The sequence below is a fragment of the Hippopotamus amphibius genome, chromosome 2, assembly GCF_030028045.1.
Source record: "Hippopotamus amphibius kiboko isolate mHipAmp2 chromosome 2, mHipAmp2.hap2, whole genome shotgun sequence".
NCBI lineage: Eukaryota > Metazoa > Chordata > Mammalia > Artiodactyla > Hippopotamidae > Hippopotamus > Hippopotamus amphibius.
In genome coordinates this window covers 13,022,010-13,039,771 of record NC_080187.1, presented here as the reverse complement: position 1 = coordinate 13,039,771, position 17,762 = coordinate 13,022,010, and the positions used below count along the sequence as shown (strand labels likewise).

The following is a 17,762-nucleotide window of genomic DNA, read 5'->3' as shown; positions in this document are numbered from 1 at the left end:
CCCTGAGGGAGAGGTCCTGTATGTCCTGTTTATTCTGGTATTTCAAATCAGTAGCTTATTTGCCAGAAATGTGGGTGATTAAAAAGAAAACAGAAGAATGAATTTGCTCTGGTTTCCATTGAAAGGAATCGTGTTGAGCATTGAGGGTGTCACTTGCTTTGGCAACTCTAGGTGAGGAAAGAAGTTTGGGCAGTTTGTTTTTCTCCACGAGAAAGTAAGAGACACTACTGTGGTGGCCATAATCACAATTGCAAAGCCTCTGACATGTCCCACTCCCCTTCATCCCCAGCAGACAGGAGAGGAGCATGAGGAGGGAGAACCAGAGCAGCATGTCCCACTTCCTCCTCCTGGGGCTTCCCATCCTGCCAGAGCAGCAGGGCGTGTTCCTTGCCCTGTTCCTGAGCATGTACCTGACCACGGTGCTGGGCAACCTGCTCATCCTCCTGCTCATCAGGCTGGACTCTCGCCTCCACACTCCCATGTACTTTTTCCTCAGCCACTTGGCCCTCACTGACGTCTCCTTTTCATCTGTCACCGTCCCTAAGATGCTGATGAACGTGCACACTCAGGACCAATCCATCCCCTATGCAGGGTGTGTGACACAGATGTATTTTTTCATATTTTTTGGTTGCATTGATAACCTTCTTCTTGCAGTGATGGCCTATGACAGGTATGTGGCCATCTGTCACCCTCTCCACTACACCATCATCATGAGGGAGGAGCTGTGTGTATCTCTGTTGGCTGGAGCCTGGCTCCTGTCTTGTGCCAGTGCCCTGTCCCACACCCTTCTGCTGGCTCGACTGTCCTTCTGTGCTGTCAACATCATCCCCCACTTCTTCTGTGACCTTGCTGCCCTGCTGAAGCTCTCTTGCTCAGACACGTCTCTCAATGAGATGGTCATAGTCACTGTAGGGAGTGCAGTCCTCATTATTCCATTGAGTGGCATCCTGGTCTCTTATGGTCACATTGGGGTCTCCATCCTGAGAGTCTCTTCTACCAAAGGGATCCACAAAGCGCTGTCCACTTGTGGCTCCCACCTGTCTGTGATGTCTCTCTTCTATGGAACAATTCTGACACTGTACCTTTCCCCCTCATCGGGCAAGTCCAATGACAAAGACATGATTGCCTCACTGATGTACGCAGTGGTGACCCCCATGCTGAACCCCTTCATCTACAGCCTAAGGAACAGAGACATGAAATTGGCTGTGGGTACTCTTTTCAGAAACAATAAACTTTTTGCCAAGTGAGAATCTGCCAACCATGTTTTTATTTCGCCCACTGACCTTGCCAGAAACACCCCCTTGAAAAGTTGCATGTTGACCAGCCACATCTCCAGCACCTTTCCAACTGTCCTTTAAATGGTTGCTATGTTAATGGCCCAATCCATTAAAGTGTAGTCATATCTGTTGCCCATTTATTTTTCCATAATTCTAAACATGACATTGCCCACAACACACCTGAGATTTGTGGTCTTCAAAGCACCAAACTCCTAATTAGTTAGATATGTGATTGATCAATCTGAATATGTTACAGTACTGTTTTATCTTCCTGAAGAGAGAAGGACTTGCTAAGATATCACACACCAACCACCTGTCTCAAAAGGAAAATATGACAGTAGCATTTTATGCTTTTTTAAAAATGTTGAAACCAGATTTGTTTCAGGCTAAGATTAGAGGTATGAAATACAATTGTATTTAGGACCAAGCTGTACCTTCTCATACTCCGAGCTTCCAGTCCCCAGGTAGTAGATGGTCAGGATTCTCAAATGTGTTAAGGCACTTCACTTTTCTATCATAAAATGAACATTTGGAATCTCAAGTACAGCCAGTTTGAGTTTTTTGGATTATTCTTTTGATAGGTTGAAGAACCCTCCTCAGTAATAGGTAATATACCTTTTCATTATGTCACAGTTTCTATCTGTTGAATTTAATTGAGATAATTCAGCTCTATTTCCTCTTTCTTGGCCAAGGTTTTCCAGAGCCACAAATATTCAGTTAAATTTCTAAAGTTTAGTTTTAGTAAAGTCCAGAATGGTTACTTTCTCAATGCAGTATCTAGTTAATACTTTTGATTGTTTGCCAAAACTGAAATAAACTTTAATTCGATTATTCCTGTGAAAGTTGCCAGTGTAGTGAATCCAATTACCAAATATCCCCATTCAAGGAAGACTGTAATTTTTCCTTCTAAATGGATTTTTATGTGGAGAACAGCCTGCAGCTGATTAATTTTAGACTGGGAAATTGAGTGTTGTCTTTTCCCTAGAGACCTCACTTCTAGTAGGAAAAAGTAAAAGCATGAATTTACAATTCATGCACACGAAAACATTTACTGGATGACTGTTATGTGCCAGGCAATTTTCTACATTCTGGGAATACAAGTTAAAAAATAATTAATCCCCTCATAAAGTTTACATTCCAGCACTCCTGAACCTGCTCATCATGCTCTTTTTTTCTGATGGCAGTTTTTTTGTTTTGGTTTGGTTTGGTTGGTTTATTTGTTTATTGGCTGCATTGAATCTTACGGGATTTTTTTTTTTAGCTCTTTATTGGGGTATAAATTCTTTACCCTGTTGTGCCAGTTTCTGTAGAACAAAGTGAATCGCTATATTTATGCATATATTCGCATGTCCCCTCTCCCTAAGACTCCCTCCCTCCCTATCCCATCCCTCTAATTTATCACCAATCATCGAGTGGATCTCCCTGTGTTATGCAACAGCCCCCCACTAGCTACCTATTTTACCTTTGGTAAGTGTATATAGGTCAGTGCTACTCTCTTACTTAATCCCAGTTTCCCCTTTGCCCCACCCCCCCCCACCCCCAGCAGTGGCCTCAAGTCCATTCTCTACATCTGCATCTTTATTCTCCTTCTGCCACTGGGTTCATCAGTACCATTTTTTTAGATTCCATACATATGCCGTAGAATATGATATTTGTTTTTCTCTTTCTGGCTTACTTAGCTCTGTATGGCAGACTCTAGGTCCATCCACCTCACTACAAATGACTCAATTTCATTCCTTTTTATGGTCCATTGTATATATGTGCCACATCTTCTTTATCCACTCATCTGTTGATGGGCATTTAGGTTGCTTCCATGTCCTGGCTATTGTAAGTAGCGCTGCAGTGAGGACTGTGGTACATTTATTTTTGGGGGTTATGGTTTTCTCAGGGTATGTGCCCAGGAGTGGGGTTCCTGGGTCATATGGTAGTTCAATTTTTAGTTTTTTAAGTAACCTCCACACTGTTTTCCAGAGTGGCTGTACCAATTTATATTCCCACCAACAGTGCAGGAGGGTTCTCTTGTTTCTGCACCCTCTCCAGTATTTATTGTTTCTAGATTTTTGGATGATGGCCATTCTGACTGGTGTGAGGTGACACCTCATTGTGGCTTTGACTCTCATTTCTCTAATGTTGAGCATCTTTTCATGTGTTTCTTGGCCATCTGCATGTCTTCTTTGGAGAAATGTCAATTTAGGTCTTCTGCCCATTTTTGGATTGGGTTGCTTGCTTTTTGATATTGAGCTGCATGAGCTGCTCATATATTTTGGTGATTAATCCTTTGTCAGTTGCTTCCTTGGCAAATATTTTCTCCCATTCTGAGGGCTGTCTTCTTGTCTTGTTCATGGTTTCTTTTGCTGTGCAAAAGCTTTTAAGTTCAAGTGGGGTTTTTCCCTGGGATGCAAGGATTCATTAGTATACACAAATCAATCAATGTGATACACCATATTAACAAATAGAAGGATAAAAACCATAGGATAACCTCAATAGATACAGAAAAAGCTTTTGACAAAATTCAAAATCCATTTATGATAAAAACTCTCCAGAAAGTGGGCATAGAAGGAAACTCCCTCAACATAATAAAAGCCATGTATGAGAAACCAACAGCCAACATCATTCTAAATGGTGAAAAACTAAAAGCATTCCCTCTAAGAACAGGAACAAGACAAGGGTGCCACTCTCGCCACTATTATTCAACATAGTTTTGGAAGTTTTTGCCACAGCAATCAGAGAGGAAACAGAAATAAAAGAAATCCAAACTGGAAAAGAAGACGTAAAATTGTCACTCTTTGCAGATGACCTGATATCATATATGGAAAACCTTAAACATGCTACTGGAAAACTGCTAGTGCTAATTGATGAATTTAGTAAAGTAGCAGGATACAAAATCAACACACAGAAATCTCTTGCATTCCTATACATTAACAATGAAAAATCAGAAGGAGAAATGAAGGAAACACTCCCATTTACCATTGCAACAAAAAGAATAAAATGCCTAGGAATAAACCTGCCTTAGGAGACAAAAAACCTGTATGCAGAAAACTGTAAGACACTGATGAAAGAAATCAAAGATGATACAAACAGATGGAGCGAAGTACCATGTTCTTGGATTGGAAGAATCAATATTGTGAAAATGATTAACTACCCAAAGTAATCTACAGATTCAATGCAATCCTGATCAAATTACCAATGGCATTTTTCACAGAACTAGAACAAGAACTTTTATGATTTGTATGGAAATGCATTGAATCTTCATTGTTGCACGTGAACTTTCTCTAGTAGCGGGAGTCGGGGGGTATCCTTCGTTGTGGTGCACAGCCGGTTCTTTGGGTGGCTTCTGTTGTTTCAGAGTACGTGCTCTAGAGCACAGGCTCAGTAATTGTGGGTCATGGGCTTAGTTGCTCCGTGGCATGTGGGATCTTCCCAGAGCAGGGCTCAAACCTGTGTCCCCTGCATTAGCAGGTGGATTCTTAACCATTTTGCCAGCAGGAAAGGCACTCCATAGCAGTTTTGAACCTTCAAATACAGCATAAGCTTTACTTAGTTTTTAAATTGTCATCATTTCTTTACTGGAATGTAAGCTCTATGGAAGAATGGGTTTTGTCTGAAGTAAATAAATTTAAAGTTTTATCTGTTGCTAAACACCTCTATGAATCAAGGAGGCATAGAAAAGGGGAAGAAGAGTGCTGGGGGTGAGGTTCATAACTTAACATCATGTGGTTCAGGTAGAGCTCATTGGAACGATAACATCCAAAGAAATTCATTAGTGAGGATGGGTAACTAATGGGGGGTTCTGGGCAAAAGCGTTCTAAGCATAGAAATCATCACCTAGAAATACTCTGAGGTGGGATAGTGCCTGGCCTATCCTAGGGACATTGAGGGGCCTCTATAGCTGGACAGGGCTGGGGAAGGGGGGAAGGCATGGTAGGCACTACACTTAGAGATATCAGAGGACCAGATTTGTAGGGCACTAAGGTCATAGTAGATGTATTAGTCAAGGTTCTCCAGAGAAATAAAACCAATAGGGTGTGTGTGTGTGTGTGTGTGTGTGTGTGTGTGTTTTGTGTGGAGAGAGATATATAGAGAGACAGAGATTTATCAGAATGGTGGGCTTATGTCGTTGTGCAGGCTAGCAGGTCCAAAATCGTCATAGCTGGCTGGCCGGCTGCAAACGCAGGAAAAGTTTCAGTTTGAGTCTGAAGCCAGCCTGCTGAGAGAATTGTACCTTCTTCTTCTTGTTTAAAATTTTTTATTGGAATATAGTTGATTTACAATGTTGTGTTAGCTTCAGGTGTACAACAAAGTGACTCAGTTATACATATACATATATGCTCTCTTTTGGGTTTTTTTTTTTTTTTTTTTGGATTCTTTTCCCAAATAGGTCACTGCAGTGTATTGAGTAGAGCTCCCTGTGCTGTACAGCAGGCTATCAATTTTATATATAGTAGTGTGTTTATATCAGTCCCAATCTCCCACTTTATCCATCCCCCCTCTCATTCCCTGGTAACTATAAGTTTGTTTTCTACACCTGTGACTCTATATCCTTTTTGAAATAAGTTCATTTTGTACCTTTTTTTATATTCCACATATAAGTGATATCATATGATATTTGTCTTTCTGTGTCTGACTTACTTCACTCAGTATGACAATCTCTAGGTCCATCTATGTTGCTGCAAATGGCATTATTTCATTCCTTTTCATGGCTGAGTAATATTTCATCATATATATATGTACCACATCTTCTTTATCCATTCCTCTGGTGATGGACATTTAGGTTTCTCCCATGTCCTGGTTATTGTAAATAGTGCTGCAATGAACATTGGGGTGCATATATCTTTTTGAATTATCAGAATTGCCTCTTCTTTGGGGGAGGGTAGTCTTTCTCTTAAGGCCTTCAATTGATTGGATGAAGCCCACCTACATTATGGGGGACAGACTGCTTTATTCAGAGTCTGCTCATTGCAATGTTAATCTCATCCAAAAAATATTTGCATGGAAACATCTAGAATGGTGTTTGGCCAAATATTGCAGTTTAGGTCCTGCACCCTAGTTAATTTGACACATAAAATTAAGCATTATAGTATACTTTTTGGTCTTCAGTCTGAGTGATTTGGGAACCCTTTGGAAGGGATTCAATAGAGGAATAACTTGATCATACTTTATTTTTTTATTCTTCTTTAAAAACACCCAGATTTTTTGAGGTATATGTGACATACAATAAACTTTGCATTTCTAAAGTACACAATTTGACTACTTTTGACATTTTATACACCCACGAAGCTATTACCACTAGCCATCAAGATCATGATTTTTCCTGACGCCTACCCTACTGCTTTCTCTTTGCTCCTCCCATCTGGCCTCAGGGGAACTACTCACCTGTTTCTGTCACATGGATTAGTTTGCATCCTCTAGAAATTATTTAAGTGGAATCACACAGTGTGTCTTCTTTCCTTGCTGCCGTCTTTCACTCAGCATAAGCACTCTGAGACTCATTCATGTCATACTGTGTATCAACGGTTCATTTTTCAAAATTGGTGGATAGCATTCCATTGTATGGATAAACCACAGGTTTTTGATGGGCATGTGGACTGTTTCTAATTTCTGGCTACTAAATAAAGCCATTATGAACATTCTTGTATAAGTCTACATATAGATATATACATGTTTTTCCTCTAGTCACATGCTAAGTACATGTTTAAATTTTTTCCCATTTCATTACTTTTAGTTTTTAAAATTTTTATTGGAGTATTAGTCAATTTACAATGTTGTGTTAATTTCCGATATACAACAAAGCGAATGTTATACATATACATATATCCACTCTTTTTTTTAGATTCTTTTCCCATGTAGGTCATGACAGAGTATTGAGTAGAGTTCCCTGTGCTATACAGTAGGTCCTTATTAGTTATGTATTTTGGTATATGTTTAACGTTTAAAGAAATTTTCAAACTATTTTATATTCCCACTAGCAGTGTATGCGAGTTTCAGTTCTGTCATAAATTCAACACCACTTAATAGCAGCGGTCCTTTCAATTTTAGCCATCGTAACAGGTATATAGTTGTGTAAGCCAGTTTACAGACCTGCAGCCACTTGATTGGATGGGTGTCTGGGTGTCTGTGAAAAAGAATTCCATAAGAATGGGTGATTTTTGAAGTTCTTAATTCTCCCTTGGTCTGTGCCAGATTTTTATCCTACCTCAGCACTTTTAACCATTTACCTTCCTTTTGTTTGCATTAATACATTTTTTTGCACCCCCCCCAATTGGGTGTGTGCTCCCCAAGAGGGATTTCTGTTTAAACAATTTGCTATTGTATCTCCAGAGCATATATCAGTGTTAACCTTTATGAGAGCCTTAATGATTAAGTGAATGACTGAATGAATGGACAGATGAAGTCATTCAACAATCACCAGTCACACTTGTCTATTGTAAGCCATAGCTGATCCCTAATGACCCAAAAACAATGACAATAAACCTTAACATTGATTAAACTTTCATTATGTGCCCACTTAACCATCCTTCAAACTCACACGAAGCATACAATTATTACTTCTCCTGTGAAGAAACTGAATCTGAGATCTCTGTTACATTGCTGAGGTATGCTTTTGAGTAGGCGGAGAGTCCAGAGTCCTTTTTCCAGAGTTATACATTCATTCCCCCTACTCCTGAATAAGCACAGACCATACTCTCAATAACCTCAGAGAGAAGTGGGGAGACCTGTACATTTTAACGGGCTTTGTGTTCTCATATAAGCCTGTGTAGGTGTTGGGGAGCCTGCAGAAGCCCTCTGAGGTCCTTATATTGCCTGTACCATACACTGCTGTACAGAGAAGCTGAACTCGTGATGTAGAGGCCATGGGCATTGGGGGAATGTCTACTTCCCACCGGGAGACTGGACCAGAAGCCCAAGGGACCACTGATATTAAGGACAATTTCTCCTGTGACTTCAGGTACAGCCCAGTCCCTCTGGACCCTAAATAAATTCCTTCTCAAGGGGCCAGCAGGAAGTTGGACAATTAGCCCCAGTCAACTACTTCTCTACTCAGGGACTTGGTGCTGTTTCTCTCTGGGGTCTCTTTCTGATAAGTAAAAGGAGATCTTCTTGACCATTATTTTAAAGCTGGTGAACAGAGATGAGAGTCTGTAAAGGTCCTTGGGCTACAGAGCTTTAATCTTTGTTTTGGATCCTGAGTCTTCTGGATAGAAAGTGAGGATTCAGGTAACAGAACGAAGCAAAAAATATCTGAACTCATAGCAGTAGTACAGCTCAGCAGGAGCCCATAAATCTCAACAGTTGTACATGTGTGTCTGTGTGTAAATGTGTCCGTGTGTGACCACCAGAGATGTTATGTGTATTTTTGAGGGTGTATTGTGTTGTATGGCTTTATGCATGTATGTGTAACTGACAAACACACTGCATGACAAACACACTAGGATATATATAGGTCAGAAATGCTAGAAATTTCTTCTCATCGTGTGCCTATTTTACTTGCATTTGTTGCTTGTGTGCTGTATGTAAGAGCTTGCGCATTGCTTGAGATTGGAATATGTGTGACTTCTTGTGACTATAATGCCTGTGGTAGAGGATGCTTGAGAGTTCTGTGTGTGTACCTGTGTTGTACAGGTGTATTTTGTTTGTGAGTTTTGCGTAGATTTGTGTGAAGCTGACTCGTACCTGGACTGTATTTACCTACTTTGAGTATAAGCTAGAGAAATCTATAAGTCTCTACTTCACAAGTATGTATCTGTGATAGTGTGTGAGTGGTTTTGTGTAACAAACCCACACCTTGACTTCTTTTATAACAGAAGATCAAATACTCCTGTGTGTGTACGTGTGTGTGTGTGTGTGTGTGTGTGTGGAACAGTCTCACATTTTGACTCTTCACTTGCCTGAGATCAGAATCCATACAGGCAGCTCTGAAGGAAGCCCACCTTGAAGCGCTACTGGCATCTATTTTTCAGTGATTTGAAGACTCCAGCAGGGCCCCTGGAAGACCGATATTTTTGACACTTTGCTTCAATTTTGGTAATATAATTTAAAAACAAAAAGCTAATTTCTGGCGCCATATATTTCCACACTCAAATATTTGTCTTTTTCCCACTTAATGCTTTGTGGTCTCGGCTCTGGCCTTGGTGATGCTCAGCACTGTCTACTGTCAAATGGGATCCTGATCACTGTGGAAAGCTCTTGTCTGTAAGGGGCTTCACTAGTTCTAGGCACATTGTGAGCATTTAGAAAATTGTAGCCTGGTGGAGGCAGAGACACCTTACTCTCCAGACTGCTTAGGAGAGAAAATTTGGTATGAAGACAGGAAAATTAGGCCCATCCATAGGCTCTCTCGCAATCCCTCCCCCACTCCGTCCCCACCTTCCCCCGCCCCGGCCAGGTCACAACTTCCCTTCTTCATTACTAAGCAATTTCCCAGCCACCTCTTTCATACATGGTGCTGATGGAATCACTTGTGTATTGTTCCCCTCCCTTCGAATTGCAGCTCCTTGGAGTCGTTGTGTGCCCTGGTTCTCCTCCAGGAGATCTTTGAGACCCTGGATTATGTCTAATCTAGCAACTTTAAGGGAGAAGCAGTCCTTGGCAGAAGGATCAAGTACCTGGTCCCTCCTTGTGCCCCATGAGCTGAGTCAGTTAATGACCCTGATCAATGCCCTGGTCTGGAACAAGCACCTGCTGACAGAGTCTTACACAATGTTAATGTCAAGTTCCTCTCCTAAGCATTTGTTAACTTTTAACTTTAACATTTCACATTTCACATTTGACTTGAGCCCCTCTACACATCATAAAAAGAAGTGGGTGGGTTCTCTCTCTAATGAAGAGATTATCAGAAAATCAACCTTTGAGACCTGTTTCCACTATACAGTGTCTATGTGAGATTGTTTAAGTGATTTCACTACTCCTGTTAGTAAAATGAAGGAAAAAAAATCACTGTCTTCTCTAGTTTTCAGACACAAACATTGATGGATTGAAAGAAATTAAGGCAAATGAAAGCCATTTGCAAACTAAAGGGCTGCAGGATTTTGAGTGTTGACAATTATCTCAGAAGGAGGACTTCTTCAAATGAAGAAAGAACAATTCTTAAGGTCTTGCCTATTTTGTCTAACTAAAGAGAGAAATAGTAGGGCCATAGAAGCAAAGTTTCCTATGAGTTTTTAGAAAACAGAGGAGAGGAGTGTAACTATAGAAGTTACTAACTGTATTCATGCTAATTTCCTATTCCTTCTGAGTATGTTGACATTGAAGTTTAATAACACCTAACTCTCAGGACTGTTGAAAATATTTAGTAAGGCTATAATCCAAAAATGTACTAGTCTGACTAGTGTTTATTACATGTCAGTTATTATCACTGTGAAGACCAATATTGGGAAACAGTGATGGTCAATCAGGTAACTGAATTTTAATTCAGGTTTATTTCTTGGCAAGAAGATAAACAGGCATAAAACTTTGTGTGTAATTTATGCAGGACGCTGTTCTTAGATATTAATGTGCATTGAAGTAGAGTCCTCTCATTAACTCTATGAATGTGTGATATTGGTGTCTTCACATTGCAGGGGCAAGAAAAATAGCATCCCATGTCATACAGCTGGAGAGCTGTGGGGCTGGAGTTGTAACACAAAGAATCTGGCTTTAGGTCCATAATGTTAGCCAGTCCTTTGTCAGGTGTTCTGAGCAGGTGTTCCCATTCCCTGGGCCGCAGACTGATACCCGTCCCTGGCCTGTTAGGAACTGGGCCAAGCAACAGCAATTGAGAGGCAGGCGAACGAGCGAAGCTTCATCTGCAGGTCCCCATCGCTTTGGATCGCTGGCATTGCTGCCTGAACCAAACATCGCACGGAACCTGTCCCTGGCACAAAAAAGTTGGGGGACTGCTGCTGTAGAGGGTCAGTACCCTGAGGGAAGAGGTCTTGTGTGTCCTGTTTATTCTGGTATCCCCTATCAGTAGCTTACTACCAGAAATATGGTTTATAAAAAAGAAAAGAGAAGAATGAATTTGCTCTGGTTTCCACTGAAAAGAATCATGTTGACCATTGAGGGTGTCACTTGCTTTGGAAACTTTAGATGAGGAAAGAAATTCAAGCAGTTATTATTTTTCTCCACGAGAAAGTAAGACACCCTAGCGTGGTGGCCTAACTCACCTTCAGAGTGTGAGAGCTCAGAGAGACTCACATTTTAGATCGGTTTCTTGGTCCTTTTTGCTGAGAATGCCATAATACTGTTTTATTAAATTCCTGAATTTGATACTGTTTTTCCTGGATATTTATCCTGTCATAAAAATAATCAATAAAATTTTGTGTGTATTTTATGCAGGACACTCTTCTTAGATATTAATGTGCATTGAATTAGAATCCTCTTATTAAACCTATGGACATGTGATATTGGTAACTTACATTACAGAGGCACCACAGGAGGCCAAGAGAGATTTAGCATCCTAAGTCATACAGCTAGAAAGCTATGGGGCCAGGATTATAAAACAAACAATCTGGCTTCAGGTTCATAATGTTAGGTAGTCCTTTGTCAGGTGTTTCCTAGATGGTCAGTACCCTGAACGAAGAGGTCCTGTATGTCCTACGTATTCTAGTATTTCCAATCAGTAGCTTAGTGCCAGAAACATGATTTATAAAAAAGAAAAGAGGAGAATAAATTTGCTCTGGTTTCCACTGAAAGGAATCATGTTGAGCATTGAGGGTGTCACTTGCTATGGCAACTCTAGGTGAGGAAAGAAATAAGGGCAGTTATTGTTTCTCTCCATGAGAAAGTAAGAGACCCTAGTGTGGCGGCCATAATCACAATTGCAAAGCCTCTGACGGTTCCCGCTCTCCTTCATCCCCAGCAGACAGGAGAGGAGCATGAGAAGGGAGAACCAGAGTAGTGTGTCCCACTTCCTTCTCCTGGGGCTCCCCATCCTGCCAGAGCAGCAGGGAGTGTTCTTTGCCCTGTTCCTGGGCATGTACCCGACCACGGTGCTGGGCAACCTGCTCATCCTCCTGCTCATCAGGCTGGACTCTCGTCTCCATACCCCCATGAACTTCTTCCTCAGCCACCTGGCCCTCACTGACGTCTCCTTCTCATCTGTCACCGTCCCAAAGATGCTGATGAACATGCACACTCAGGATCAATCCATCCCCAAAGCCGAGTGCATTTCACAGACTTATTTTTTCATATTCTTTGCTGATTTAGACAGTTTCCTGATCACTTCAATGGCCTATGACAGGTATGTGGCCATCTGTCACCCTCTCCACTACACCACCCTCATGAGGGAGGAGCTGTGTGTATCTCTGGTGGCTGGAGCCTGGCTCCTGTCTTGTGCCAGTGCCCTGTCCCACACCCTCCTGCTGGCTCGACTGTCCTTCTGTGCTGACAACATCATCCCCCACTTCTTCTGTGACCTTGCTGCCCTGCTGAAGCTCTCCTGCTCAGACACCTCTCTCAATGAGCTGGGCATAGTCGTTGCAGGTGTTGCAGTTCTCATTATTCCATTGAGTGGCATCCTGGTCTCTTATGGTTGCATTGGGGTCTCCATCCTGAGGGTCCCTTCTACCAAAGGGATTCGCAAAGCCCTGTCCACCTGTGGCTCCCACCTGTCTGTGGTGTCTCTATTCTATGGAACGATTCTGACACTGTACCTTTCCCCCTCATCGGCCAAGTCCAATGGCAAAGACATGATTGCCTCACTGATGTACACCGTGGTGACCCCCATGCTGAACCCCTTCATCTACAGCCTAAGGAACAGAGACATGAAATTGGCTCTGGGGATTCTTTTCAGAAACATTAACCTTTTCGCCAAGTGAGAATCTGCCAACCATATTCTTATTTCCCCCGCTGACTTTGTCAGAAATGTTCTCTTGAAAAGCTGTCTGTTGACCCACCATGTCTCCAGCACCTTCCCAACTGTCCTTTAAATGGTCACTGTGTTATTTGGCCCAATCCCTTTCACTTTAGTCATGTCTGTTGCCCATTTATTCTTCCATAATCCTAAATATGTCGTTGCCCATAACACACATGAGGCTTGTGGTCTTCTAAGCACCAAACTCTTTATTAGTTAGATATGTGATTGATCAATCTGAATGCATTGTACTATTGTTTTTTCTTCCTAAAGAGAGAAAGACTTGCTAAGATAACACACACCAACCGCCTGTCTCAAAAGGAAAATCTGAGACTGGCATTTTATGCTTCCTTTTCTTACGATGAAGCCAGATTTGTTTTAGGCTCTGATTAGATGTATGAAATATGATTGTATTTTGGACCAAGCTGTACCTTCTCATACCCTGAGTTTCCAGTCCGCAGGTGGTAGATGGTCAGGATTCTCAAATGTTTTTCAGCACTTCACTTTTCTATAATGAAATGAATACCAGGACTCTCAATTAGAGGCAGTTTAAGTTTCATGTAATATTCTTTTGATAGGTTAAAGAACCCTCCTTAGTAATAGGTTATATAACTTTTCATTATAACTCACAGTTTCTATCTGTCGAAATAAATGCGATATAAACCAGCTCATTTCCTCTTTTTCGTCTAGTGTTCCAGAGCCACAAATATTCAATTACGTTTCTAAAGTTTAGTTTTAGTAAAGTCCAGAATGCATACCTTCTGAATGCAGTATCTAGTTACTAAAGATCTTTTGATTGTTTGCTAAAACCAAAATAAACTTTAACTCGATTGTGCCTGTGACAGTAGGGGACCACAGAGTAGTCAATCCAATTACCAAATTTCCCCTTTCATGGAAGACTATGATTTTTCTCTCTAAATTGGATTTTTGTGTGGAGAACAGCATACCTCTATCGGATTAATTTTATTCTGGGAAAACAACTGTTGTCTTTTTCCTAGAGATCTCACTTGTAATAGCAAAAAGTGAATGCATGAATTTACAGTTCAGGCACACAAAAATATTTCCTGGATGACTGCTATGTGCCAGGCAATTTTCTACATTCTGGGAATACAAGTTCAAAAAAAATTAATGCCCTTGTAAAATTTACATTCCAGCACTCCTGATCCTGCTTATCATGCTCCTTTTTTTCACAGCCGTTTGGTTTTTTTTTTTTTTTCTTTTTCTTTCTTCCTTTTTATTTTTCTTTTTTCTTTTTTTGGCTGTGTTGGATTTTCATTCTTGCACGTGAACTTTCTCTAGTAGCAGAGAGAGAGTGGGCTAATCTTTGTGCGATGTGTGGGCTTCTCCTTAGGGGTAGCTTCTCTTGTTTCAGAGCATGGGTAATAAGGCACAGACTCAGCATTTGGGGTGCATGGGTTTACTTGCATGTGAGATCTTCCTGGACCAGGGATGGAACCCATGTGCCCTGCATTAGAAGGTGGATTCTTAACAATTGCGCCACCAGTGAAGTCACTCCATAGCAGTTTTGAACCGTCTAACACACCATAAGCTTTACTTATTTTATTTAATTGTCATTGTTTCTTTACTGGAATGCAAGCTCTATGGAAGATGAGTTTTTGTCTGAAATAAACAAATTCTAAGCTTTGTTTGTTGGTAAAATCTTCTATAAATAAAGGAGGCATAAAAAGGAGGAGAAGACTCCACACACTTGCATCTGCAGATGAACAACAAAGGAAAGCCTCACTGAGGCAGACCGAAAGAGCTCCAAGGCAGCCTCAGGACCAGACTCTGGCAGTTAGACCACACGCAGAAGCAGGGGCAAAATCAAAGCTGAACACCAAGAACAGTGGGACTCAGGAAGAGGTTCTAAAATCTTTCCATCAGATATACACCCTGCACACTAAAGCTCCGTGATCAGCTAGGTAGATCCTATGTCCTTGGAATATCAGAGTAGACAATTAATGTTCCCACAAATGAAAAAGGTCTAGCTCTGGCAGCTGAAGACTGAGGGAGCAAGCACACACAGGAATTGGGCCAGATCAGAGCCTAAGTGGACCCCATTGGACACACAGCAAATCCAGAGTCCAACCCAGAGGTAGAAGAGGGTCCCTTGGGGAGGTGAAAGTGGCCTGAGGCTCCAGGCGTGTACAAGGACGCTTACAGCTGAGACCCCAAGGAAACAGAATTATTATAATTCTACTGATCTGATCCATTCTATGGTCAGTTCTAGCCTTTTTTTTCCCTTTTTTCTTTTTTACCATATTTGTCCTAAGGGATATTCATGTTTTATAACATATTTTTTATTCTATTTTTTATTTTTAGCCTTTTTATATATTTCTGCTTCTAGCTAGCTTTTTTGTAGTGCTGAGTTTATCTCCCCTATCTTCTTTGATTCTTTATCTTTAATACATTTCTATTTTATTTTTTCTTTCTTTTTCTCTTTATATTTCCAGTCAAACTACACTCTTCTGTTGCTCTGTGTTCTATCCCTTTTTAATTTATTTTATCTTATACTTTTAATAAATATTATTGGTCTGTTCTGTTTCCTTGCTTTATTCTTCAAATGACACACTGGTTTGGTTTCTGTTATTAGGTTTTGTCTTTATCTTACATCTAATTATAATTATTTGATTTTGTTTTGGGGATCTTCAGTCTATCTGATTGTCCTCTTGCTCTTTGTTATATTGGCTCCCATTTTTATTTGGTTCCTATTATATTTGGTCCTGGTTTTCACAATTTCCCTGGTTTTTTGGTTGGCTGTTTTTGTTTTGAATTTTTGTTAGTTTTCTCTTTGTCCGATTGCATTCTGGGTTCTTCCGTCTGGTTGTTCTAGTGTTTTATGTTATATGGGGTTGTTTTTCATGTTTCCTATACATGCATGTATTTCCTTGCTTGTTTGTTTGTTTGACTTAAACTTTTACCATTAGTCTGGGGCTTGGATCGTCTTTTTTAATCCCCTTTATTGCTGGGATGAGCGACCTCTGGAGTCTGGATTCCTCAACCAGAAGTCAAGTTGGAGGCTCTGGGGAGGAAGCATAGAGTCCAGGACACAATACCATTAGAGAGTCCTCAGGCACCGGGAAGATTAACCACAGAGAATTCTCACAGAGGCCTCTATCAGAGTCTAAGCCAGCTTCGCCTGACTGCCTGCAACAGCCAGTGCTGGATACCGCACACGAAACTATAAACAAGACAGGAACACAAATTCACCCATCAGCACACAGACTACCTAAAGCCATATTAAGCTCACAGATATGCTAAAATGCACCACTGACGTTGCCCTGCTCATCAGAGGAAAAAGACTCAGATCCACACACCAGCAAGTAGGCACCAGACCCTCCCACCAGGAAGCCTACTCAAGACACTGGACCAATGCCACCACAGGGGGCAGAGAACAGGAACAAAGGAATTAGTACTAGGCAGCATAGGGAAAGCAGACAACAAGTACTATAAATTAGACAAAATGAGAAAACAAAGAAATACCTTGTAGGCAAAGGAGCAAGATAAAAACCCACAAAACCAAATAAATGAAGAAGAAATTGGCAAATTGCCTGAAAAAGAATTCAGAGTAATGATAGTAAAGATGATCCAATACCTTGAAAACAAAATAGAGAAAATACAAGAAAGATTTAATAAATACCTAGAAGAACTAAAAAGCAAACAAACAGTAATGAACAACACAATAACTGAAGTTAAAAATGCTCTAGATGGTATAAACAGCAGAATAACCGAGGCAGAAGAATAAGTGAGTTGGAAGGTAGAATGGTAGAAATAACTGCCACAGAGCAGGAAAAAGAAAAAAGAATGAATACAATGGAAGATGGTCTCAGAGACCTCGGTGACAACATTAAATGCATCGACATTTGAATCATAGGCATCCCAAAAGAAGGAGTAAAATTGATGGAGTCTGAGAAAATATTTGAAGAGGTTATGCTGGAAAACTTAACAACAAGGGAAAGGAAATAATCAAGTCCAAGAAGTGCAGAGAGTCCCATACAGAATAAACCCAAGGAAAAACATACTGAGGCACATATTAATCAAACTAATGAAAATTAAGTACAAAGAAAAAATATTAAAAACAGCTAGAGAATAGCAACAAATAACATATAAGGAAAATCCCATGAGGATAATAGCTAATTGTTCTGCAGACACTCTGCAGGCCAGAAGGGAGTGGCAGGAGTTAATTAAAGTCTTGAAAGAGAAAAACCTATAGCCAAGAATACTCTGCCCAGCAAGAATCTCATTCAGATTTGATGGAGATACCAAAACCTTTGCAGACAAGCACAAGTTAAAGCACCACCAAACCACCCTTACAACAACTGCTGAAGGAACTCCTCTAGGCAGTAAACACAACACAAGGAAAAGATCTACAGAATGAAATCCCAAACAATTAAGAAAATGGTAATAGGAACATACATGTCAATAATTACCTTAAATGTAAATGGATTAAACACGCCAACCAAAAGACACAGATGGGCTGAATGGATACAAAAACAAAACTCTTATAGATGCTGTTGCCAAGAAAACCACTTCAGACCTAGGGACATATATAGGCTGAAAGCAAAGGGATGGAAAAAGATATTCCATGCAAATGGAAGTCAAAAGAAAGTTGGAGTAGTAATACTCATATCAGACAAATTAGGCTTTAAAGTAAA

At 40.6% G+C, this 17,762-nt stretch overlaps 1 protein-coding gene across 1 annotated transcript; it reads left to right on the top strand.

Annotated features, from left to right (window-relative positions):
- The first annotated feature begins 305 nt into the window (after positions 1-305).
- LOC130845353 (olfactory receptor 1J2-like) lies at positions 306-13,072 on the top strand. The gene is made up of 2 exons (XM_057722435.1): positions 306-802; positions 12,130-13,072. The coding sequence occupies exons 1-2, from the start codon at positions 306-308 to the stop codon at positions 13,070-13,072; spliced, it is 1,440 nt and encodes a 479-aa protein (XP_057578418.1).
- The last annotated feature ends 4,690 nt before the right edge of the window (positions 13,073-17,762 follow it).